The sequence below is a fragment of the Abrus precatorius genome, unplaced genomic scaffold (genome assembly GCF_003935025.1).
Source record: "Abrus precatorius isolate BTA unplaced genomic scaffold, Abrus_2018 Scaffold1, whole genome shotgun sequence".
Taxonomy (NCBI): domain Eukaryota; kingdom Viridiplantae; phylum Streptophyta; class Magnoliopsida; order Fabales; family Fabaceae; genus Abrus; species Abrus precatorius.
In genome coordinates, this window is record NW_020874291.1 from 2,627,522 (window position 1) to 2,637,802 (window position 10,281).

At 31.0% G+C, this 10,281-nt stretch overlaps 1 protein-coding gene across 1 annotated transcript; it reads right to left on the reverse strand.

The window, feature by feature from the left end:
* Positions 1 to 2,792: 2,792 nt before the first annotated feature.
* LOC113856371 (TATA-box-binding protein) lies at positions 2,793 to 8,890 on the reverse strand. Its single transcript, XM_027488167.1, has 10 exons — positions 8,698 to 8,890; positions 8,305 to 8,415; positions 7,980 to 8,067; positions 7,625 to 7,696; positions 7,047 to 7,097; positions 6,716 to 6,760; positions 6,494 to 6,586; positions 3,567 to 3,668; positions 3,401 to 3,474; positions 2,793 to 3,169 (listed from the first exon to the last, which is right to left on the reverse strand). Coding segments are annotated over exons 2-10 (603 nt in total). The 5' UTR covers positions 8,382 to 8,415; positions 8,698 to 8,890; the 3' UTR covers positions 2,793 to 3,168.
* Positions 8,891 to 10,281: the final 1,391 nt, after the last annotated feature.

Sequence of the window (10,281 nt, forward strand, 5' to 3'; positions counted from 1 at the left end):
CACTATTGATAATTATGATTATAGGTAGCATATAAAACACACATCAAAGCTATCATAAGAATAGTTCAAATATATGCAAGCGTTGAAGCGACCATGCCTTGAATAAACACAAAAATCGAAGAGTACTCATACATTATTACAACGGTGAAGGAGAGTCTATCATTTCAGGAACTTTGACTCTAGACTGCAACAACAATACTTTGGTGGTGAATGGATAAATTAATAAATAACACTAAAACACTTACAAAATAAGTCAGTGGATAAATTAAATTGGTATAATAATTTATAAATATATGAGTGATTCTATAATTTTGTAAATAAAATTATATACATGTATCTAAATTTAATTTTATTTAAGTTGAATTAGTTTTTAAAATTAAATATATTTCAATAAAAAAACATTTTTATTTTTACCTTTTTCATTTTAAATTTTAAAATTTTCCACATAATTTTTGTGATTATCATTAAAATACAACTTATAAATACTACTAATATCCTGCAGGTGTTTTTAATGATGCATGAGGACTTGTTCTTGAATTTTATTCACCGAAAGTATCTTTAGCCTAGCTCGTTGGTACGTTGATGTTCTAATGAATTATTGTTTAATTTTAAAAATATGTTAAACAATATAATTTTTTAACACTCTTAATTATTAATTAAAATTTATTAAAAATTAAAAAGTTTATATAAATAGAAATCTTTTTTATTTTTAAATTAATGTTTATTTTTCAGTTTTAAACTGAGCTAAAGTCAGTTTTGATGTTTTGTTTCCCACATAATAATGTAATTTTACTATTCTTTCTATTGGAATTTGAATGATGTCTGAAATTGCGGTGATGGACGTAGAAATAAACAATTGTAAAAGAAAAAGAGTTATATAGACAAACTACTGCCTCAAACATTTTCATTGGTGATCAACAAGGTACCTCTCTATTGTGAATGTTTTTATTGGAAAATAAAAATATATTTTTACATTCACATTCTTTTACATCTATATTTTATTATTCTCTTCTTTCTAACTTTTTTTGTTTCATTCGCATTGTCTATCACATTTGTTCCCCTTCTATCATTCTCTTCATCCACCCATTTGACGCTCCATTTTAGGGTATGAAAAAAAGAAAGGAACGGAAAGTAAAAGATATAATAGATAAGGAGAAAAAAATGAGAAAAATAAAAAGAAGTGAATGACAAAAAAAATGGATGGAATAAATTGTGAATGAATATAAACTTGTTTGTCAAATAAAAATTATAGCTAGTACTTATCAATGCCTATTATAAAAAAAGATAAGAATAATTTTATTGAATTTCAGTTTGGTAAAGGTGCATCATTATGATTTTTACACTTGATCTTATTTGAAATTGCCATAATTGTGATGAAGACTTTTTCGTAAGCTTGAAGAATATAAAGTAGATTCTACAAGTAGATATTAAGTAGCGTTTGGATATCGTCCCTAGATATTAAAGATAGAAACACTGAGGCAATGAAAGACAAGGACACTAATATTTGTGTTTGGAAGTAGAAACAAAATGTGGTGTATTACATCTTATATTGTATTTAGATATAAAAATTATGAAGATAATTTATGTAATTTTTAAAAATTATGAGAAGTATTTTTGTCTTCCAAAGTTTATCTTCCATATCTCTAAAACTGGGACACTAGTGTCTCTTTTTCAAGAAAATACACTGATATCTTTCAAATTTATATCTCGTGTCCTTTGTGTGTTTGTCTCTCCATCAAGAGACTACCCAAACATAATACATATGCCTCTGTATCTCTGTCTCAAATATTCTTTTTTGTAATAACATTTTTCTATTTCATTTTTATTCATACTTTATACTTTTTTTATTATATATAAAATTATATTAAAAATATAATTTTAATATTTCTATTAAAAATTATATAAATGATTTTAATAAAAATATTTTATAAATTAACATTTATAAAAATCATTTTATTTATTTTATAAAATATATTTAAAAAATTTTGGTCTAACTATAATTTATTTCCTAAAAATATATTTTAATTGTAAACAAATTAAACAAAAAAATAATAACTTAATATCAAATTTTAATATTATGTTTACATTAAAATATTTTAAATTTTCAATATATATATTGAAAATTTAAATTTTTTAAAATATATTAATTTTGATGATAAAAAAATATTATTATCATTTAAATATAATATATATTTTGTTCTATTATTTTGTGTATCTCAAACATTAAAAATAATGACAATATTATTTATAAGAACTTATCTCTCTATGTTATCCTACCATATTCATCAAACAAGCCCTAAGTGTTATTTTTAGAAAAATTTAAAAAATGCACTTATTTTTCGGTCATTTTTGCTTCACTTTATCTCCATCCCATACTCCACAAATCAATTTGGGTTATATAGAGAATGGCTCCATGGTGTCGTGGTCCTGTCCAGGTTCCAAACCCAAACCACTACGACAAAAATCATAAAAAATCCCAAACCACTGCAATCCATTTATTTACCTTTCATCAAATTAACCCAATAAAAATAGTTGAATACCACAAAATTCAAATATAAAATGCAGGCTGGCGTCATGCAGAAACCTACAAACGAATTAATAATGAAACCAACAATATGTTCATTTTAAATAATACTACCAAAAGACTTTTGTCATTACTCAATTTAATACATATTTAAATTAATTTTTAGAATTACTACATTTTTCCATCTTAAACATTCACTGTTCCACAACATATAAACAAATAATTTACATAACTATAATATCAAAGTTAATACTGCATTAGTTGAATAGATTTAGCAACTCAAAAGCTTTGATTTGTTGCTCGACATTTAATACTCAATAGTCATATCGTACTAATATTTTTTTCTCTAAATCCTAATACGATACTATTAAACTTCATGTGCATCTGTCAGAGTCAATTTGTTATTTCATGAGTCTTTTTTTCTGCCCCCTCAAAATACCCTTTTTTTAAAAAAATATCAATTCAATAGAACAAATATCATTCACTTAACTACATCAAGACCCATTCCAAAACAAAGAAAGAGCAACACAAGCGACTGTCTTTAATTAGTCGTCTTTAATTTATATCAATCTAGATATCTCCTTTGTTTTAATATTTACAGTTCCACGAACTCCTCTGCCAGAACCTCCTGCTTTTCCCAGCAATCTGTCACATACATCAAATATCCCATCAGGCGCCCAATTATACTTTGACGCCCAGACAGTAACTAAAACAGAAGAAAAAGCTTTAAAAGTAGCAAAAATTTAATTTTTGGTTTTTTAAGCATCAAACATTCAAGGACAAGCAATGATGGAGATCCATTGAAATTACAACAAAACGTGTACACTGTAAATACCAATGAAAAAGTTACACAGAGACATAAAAACATGTCCATACCATTGTTGGTTTTTCCTGAACTCAGTAAGCACAGGATATATGTTCTCAAAGGCAGTATAAGTCTCATCTCTCACCTAAAAATGGAAATGAAAACAAACAAGAAATCCAATGAACCAGAAAAAAGGAGGAATAATATATATGAAGAAATTATAAGCAAATATAATACCTTGGCTCCTGTTAGAACAATTTTTCCAGAGACAAAAATAAGCAAAACAATTTTAGGTTGCTTCATACGGTAGATTAGTCCTGGAAACAATTCCGGTTCATACTATCACCACAAACAAGCAAGTATCAGCATATATCCATCTATTTCCTCAACTTAAACAACTTTAAGCAAAGCATAAACATAGACACAACAGTAGAGCTGTCAAAAAGCCCACCTGGCCCAACCCTAGCCCTAGCCCATGTGGGTTAGGGCTAAAAAGCCCTGTAGGCCAAAAGCCCATTGGGTCAGGGTTAGTGTCAAGGCTTTATGGGCCAAATTTTTTTAATGAAACTGAAAATAAACAACTGTATTTATATGAACTAAAAATATATTTGTCAAAAAAAGATCTGCATGAAAATAAAATTATTGGGGAGGACCCCATACAGAATATCATCTTCTAAACTGCTCAACAAGAGAATTATAATATTCTCCTCTTTTATTCTTTTTGTTTATTTCACTATATATTCTCCCTTCCTTTTAATTAAATATAGGTAGCGATCGAGTGTGAATATATGAATACAATAAATCAGCAATGACGTTGGTGTTTTGCACACGGCATTTTCCAAAGTTTCTTTGTCTGATAAGCAAAGAGATTGGATGGCTTGGTAGTATAAAATAAAGACGTTCCAGATTATATTTCATATGCCCTTCTTATTTTCTTATCAGAGCCAGACGAAAAGAATCTTCAAATATAATGCAGATTCTACAATTATATATTTAATGCATCAGCAAAGAGCTTACATGGTTGTTCCTAAGTTTCCTAAAAGATCTCCAAAGCTTATATTACGAACTCCTTTGGCAACAGCATTTTGGAAGACACCTATAAAGAATATTACTGTTGTGCCAAAAAGTAATACAAAACCAGACAGTAGCTTTTGCATAGGTAGATATCTAATATCCTAAAATTACTCACCACCACCAGTTTCATACATTACTATGAAACACAACAATTTCTTAGTTATAAGAACTTGTATAAAGTGGATATAACACCACAAGCACGAGTCTTTTGTCCCACAAAGAATTTCAGCATCAGGGACCAATAGAAGTAATATATATTATTATATTAAGCATTCTGATTCTGAACAACAGATGTAACATTTTGATGAAAATTGTCCAATCAGAAAATATGATAAAAGGATACACATTATTCTAAAGAAACAAGGACTTCAATACAAAAAACCACATGTATACTTATAAAACCAACAGTCAAACAAGAAAGCACAAGGTAGTGTCAAGAGAATACTAAGTTACAAGCACATTGTTAAGATTATAAATTCCCCAATAGCCCATAAGCACAACAATGACAGAAACCTGAAAAATCCAAACAAAATAAAGTAGAATACATTATCTGAATCAGATTTATTTGGCTCCTTATATTTAAAATTATTGGTTAGTTAGTGTTCCGAATTGGCCAATCATAGGATAAGCTCAAAGGGAAGCTTGACCAAAACTAGCTGAGATCCACCATGGCATGAACCTGAGTTTTCTCTTTTGTATCTTTGTGAGACCGTGACATGTTTAAACTATTTGTGATGTTTGCATGATACATAATATTCTAACATTCTCACAGACCTAAAAATTAATCTCATTTTTTAATTGACATCACATGTAATAACTAACACTAACACATCATATAATAACTAATATTAAACACTTCAAAGTGAGAACTCAGATTCTAAATTTTGTAGAACTCTCTATTATTGGTAAAGATCTGAATAATTGTTCACACTGTTGTCACTTAACATAATTTTCCACGACAGGACCACAAAATGCGCAAGGATAATGTACTTATAAACAAAACCAATGTATAATAATTGAAAGATTTACCCCAATGTTTATTAGCTGTAAGGAATTAATTAGAGTCTGCCCAAATCTTTACGGAAGTTTTTTTAACAACTGAACATGATATGCACATACATAATATAACAAACTCAACCAGCTGTGACCAACCTATTTAGAAGGTAACTTTGTCATTTCATGAATATCCCTTCAATCTTTAACCAGGTTGTCACATGCTCAGAAACTACACTCGTATTGCAGGGTCCCTTACATAATTTCTTAGGAATCTAAACAAAAAAAGCCTACCTACATCCACTTGCTCTTGAAAATGTTTACAACTGATATGATAAAATGGAGTTGTCATTTTATTTTGTGAGTTAATTCCCTTTTCCAAAAGGAATCAAATATTAGGTAGACATTGTCACTGATTCCATTGTACGTAAACCAAGATCCATGCTACCTTGAAACTTAAATTTAATTTTAGAAAGAAAAGAAAAAAGAGTACCTCAGCTAGATTCGGGAATTTGTCAGCAGCTTCCGCCATTGACGAGGAAGAGAGACAGAAAGAGAAAACTGGATTTTGGCTATGAGCACCTCAAAACAATGTTTATTGTGCACAACTCGCATTGCATAATCATTACTAGAAACTAGTAGAGTACGAACGGGTGTTTACACTGCTTCTGCTGTGTAACTTAGGATTTGGAGGATTTGAATTAGAGTTGATTTGGGAGTATTCTGAGATTGGGATTAGGGTTCCCAGACCATGGATAAAAATTAGAAGTGTTTTCAGGGTCAGGGCTAACCCATGGGTATCCCCACCCTGACCCACATATTATGGGCTAAATAATTTAGGGCCTAATTAATTTTTTTAATTAATATAAGTACAGGGCTGAATGGGTTATTTTAGTGTTGGGTAGGGCTGGCCCCAGGGTTTCAGCCCTTTTTAACACCTCTAACAACAGAAGCCTTTCCCTAATAATATTCATTAAGTTAAACCATTTCATACCATTTAAATATTCAAAACTTTAAAATCCTTTCCATATATCTGAAAAATCCAACCCTATGAATTCTTTCCAAAAAAAAAAAAAATCTTAAAAAAAAAATCTTACACTTGAGAAAGCACCATGGGAATATGCAAGACCCTCCAGCCGAATGGGGAACTTGACATCACAAGAGCCAACAATGTTCTGAATTTTGAAATCCTAAAGAACAATGCCAAAGGAACTAATTAATAATCAAGCACAACATAAGTGCAGGGAGGAAAAGAACAATGACAATAATGAATAGAACAATTTCAGCAAAGATCATTACAAAGAGCAGAGAAGCAGTACCTTAAATTTGGCAGGAAAGCCAAGCTTTTGGATAATACGAGCATACTGAAAGGAGGAAAACAAGAAAAATTAAAAATTTATAAATTTTTCAGAATAAAATGCTTGACAATCCCAATTTTAGAAAATAACTTGTGGATCAAGCTTTTACAGGTGAAAAGGACATTAAAACCATCCAGCCTCAATGATTTAAATAACTCATTCTACTAAAAACAATGGGATGGATTGTGTCAAAGCCAATCTACAACAAATGGCTAGGTCCTAAAGCTCCTCCATTTGTCAAAAATCAACAATATACACGACAAAATAGAATAAAAAGAAAAGAACAACATACCTTCCTTGCAGCCAATTTAGACTGCTGTTCACTCTTAGCTCCAGTACAAACCTAATGGTACCAATTAAATTTAAGGGTCATAAGAAAGGGAAATTGTGAATCACTACCAGCATTGAGAAAGCAGGAATTTCAATTTTTGTAACCATGGTTGTCAAATTGTGAATCTTAAATTCGAAGGTAGGATTATGTGAAATTGTAAGGTTCGTGATCAGTTATTAAAATAACAGAATATATTTTCCAATTAAATAAAACTGTAAAAACAAGTATAAAAATTTTAACAGCAGTGTAGAACCAATTGAATCATGTGATTTTAACAACCATGTTTGCAATATCACTACTAGCATCTTCAATGATAAACTAAAGGAAAAACAAATCTGAATTTTATAGTTTCTAACTCACACTAATATGCCCACTGATGTTGTAAAGAAAATTAATTAAAATATAACAGATAACAGAATTCAATAAGAGAACTGTAAAACTACATATTAACATAGAACTTATTTGAAGACATTAAAAACAATAATAAAATGCACTTCTACCATCTATGACAGACATAACAGAGCATCAAAGGAGCATACCATCTTCCCAGAAGCAAAAATAAGTGCAGTTGTTTTGGGCTCTCTTATCCTCATAATAACAGCAGCAAAACGCTGCAAGTGAATACATTAGAAACATTAGAACAGTATACAGACGACCAAGTAGATGTAGCACATCTACAACATCTAGTAATTACTGAGTTTGGATTACAGGAGAGTAGTAACAAGTAACTGATATCAAACATGATATTAATATAACATAGTAGTCTCAGATCAGTAAAAGGTTCTCTGATCCAGGTAGGAACACAGAATCACAAATTAAGATCTGTTACTATCAACCACCATGGCGCAAACATGCATATCTGAGTGAAATTTGCTATCAGCAATTGAAACTTGCCTTGGGATTGTACTCTGCATTTCGAGCTTGAAGTGCAATTGTTTTGAGGTCCAACTTACAGTCCAAATTGACCGTGGACACAATATTCCTGCCAGTAAAAATGACTTCAGTTGTATACTAACAATTCCCACTTCTTCATTTCCACAAAAAAAAAAAAAAAACAGATAAACCCACAACACAAAACTATTCAATTATTCAATGAAGCTACCAAAACTTAAAATGTTATACATCCTATGCTTGGAATCACAACACATCAAGAGAGCACTTGTAATCTGTAAAGTAGGAAGCACTTGATATTGTCTTTACAAAGCAATTGGATACTCACTGAAGGGTGGGCACAATCCCAGAAGGGTGCTTCTGTAGATCTACCGGCTGGCTCCCTTCCAATCCTTGGTCAGCCATGAAACCCTAAATTTATTAGGCTTTATAACAAAATCTGTATCAACAAACACACAAGGTTCCACATCAATCAGTACAAAAGAAAAACAGTTCACTTCTTTTCCTCAACACAAAGGAACAATCTTTATTAAAAATAATAATAAATCAAAACGTAAACCCCAAAAAGTCCCCCGGATCTTGAAAGTTTAAAAAACCCTGAAACAATTGAAGAGGATTTTCACGCAACCAAGCAAATCTTTACTTTCTTTAATTTTTTTAAATAGAGAGAAATTTAGGTGTTATATAGGAGGATTTAGATAACGTGGGTGCAAAATCAGACCTTGAGAGAAGAATCAGGGTTTGGATCTGAAAGTGAAGAGTGAGGGAGTGGAGAAAGCGGGAAAGATTCGAAAGAAGGGTTCTTTTATAGGAGAGGGAGATGAAGGATTTGAGATTTGTGATTTGTATTTGTATGTGAGGATTGGATTTGAAGAGAGAGTGTGTGTGTGTGTGTTCGTGTCTAGAGAATGCGAGGAACAGGTATTTGATTTGTGTGTGTGGAAAGGTTTGGAGTTTAAGTTTGTTTTTCTTTTACTGAACTTGCATAGGTCACTGCTTAAAGTTAAAAACTTTACATCACTTTTACAAAAGCTATTATTTAAAAGGCACAAGCTATCAAGTTAGTAGTTAACTAGTTATTAAACAAAGACAAGGCAAAATGACCACCAAACACAGTAGTTAAAATCGGGGTTTGAACAGTAAAATCCCACAATTTCAAAATTTGAGAAGGCTTGAACAATTCAATTAGCTGGAAAAATCTTGAAGATAAAATTCAACACAGTAACTAACAAACATGGAACAACTAAATTTGAGAGAAAGAGAACATAAAAACTCCCAGAAAATAGCAATAAAGTTGAACCAACAACTCAGCAAACAACAAACAGATACAAATCTTGGAAGGTAATCTCCTCATGTTCAAACGCCTTCAAAACAAATATGTTATTAAAACATGTAATAATACATTACAACAAGGTATACACCACAAACTCTTAACATCATAAATTCATAATAACAAATCAATTTCAATAATAATAATAATAATAATAAAAAAAAAAACCTATAAATTTACCATAATACAGGAATAAGCATATCAGACAGGAGTTTCCAATATATACAACCTGCTAAATCACATAATACTAATAGAACAACAATTAAACCAAAACTAAACACAAATCATGCAGAGATTGAGGGAAAAAATATAAAAACAAGAATGCAATGAACATCCATATTCTGATGCAGACAAATGCAGAGTTCTGTTTCTCTCTCTAGTTTATGGTTATAGCACTAATATTACCCCATCAGAATCTCCATGGGTGAGTGCCAAGAATCACAAATTAAAGTAACCATTAACAAACAAAATGGCAGAACAAACACAGGCAATGCATAGAACTCAAACATGGTAGAACTGCACAAACACAATGGAGTAATGTGAAACACATTAACTCAGAAAACATGTGCAAGCACAGAGCACAAACACACTGAAGCAAAGCTAAATGAATGAAAGCTCAAACCTAGATGCAGAACAGAATACAGAACAAAACCAAATGTGGACATTAATGAAACACAACGCTCAAAGTTGGATGCAGAACAGAACACAGTAGCTTAAAGCTCGGACATAGATCTTGAATGGAACAACCCTGACATCAAGGACGACACCAACAACCACTAAAGAAACAAAGGACAAATAAAAGATTCAAATTCCAGCAGCAGAGCTAACCACAAAAACCACGATGACACCCAATAATAGAAAATAACTCGAGTTTAGCTCTAAGCGGCAGCCGCACCTCCAAGGGTTTTGGCTCCTCCTAAAATGGTATCTAAAATCGTAGGATTTTGGATCAACTCAAACTCCCAGTTTCGGGTA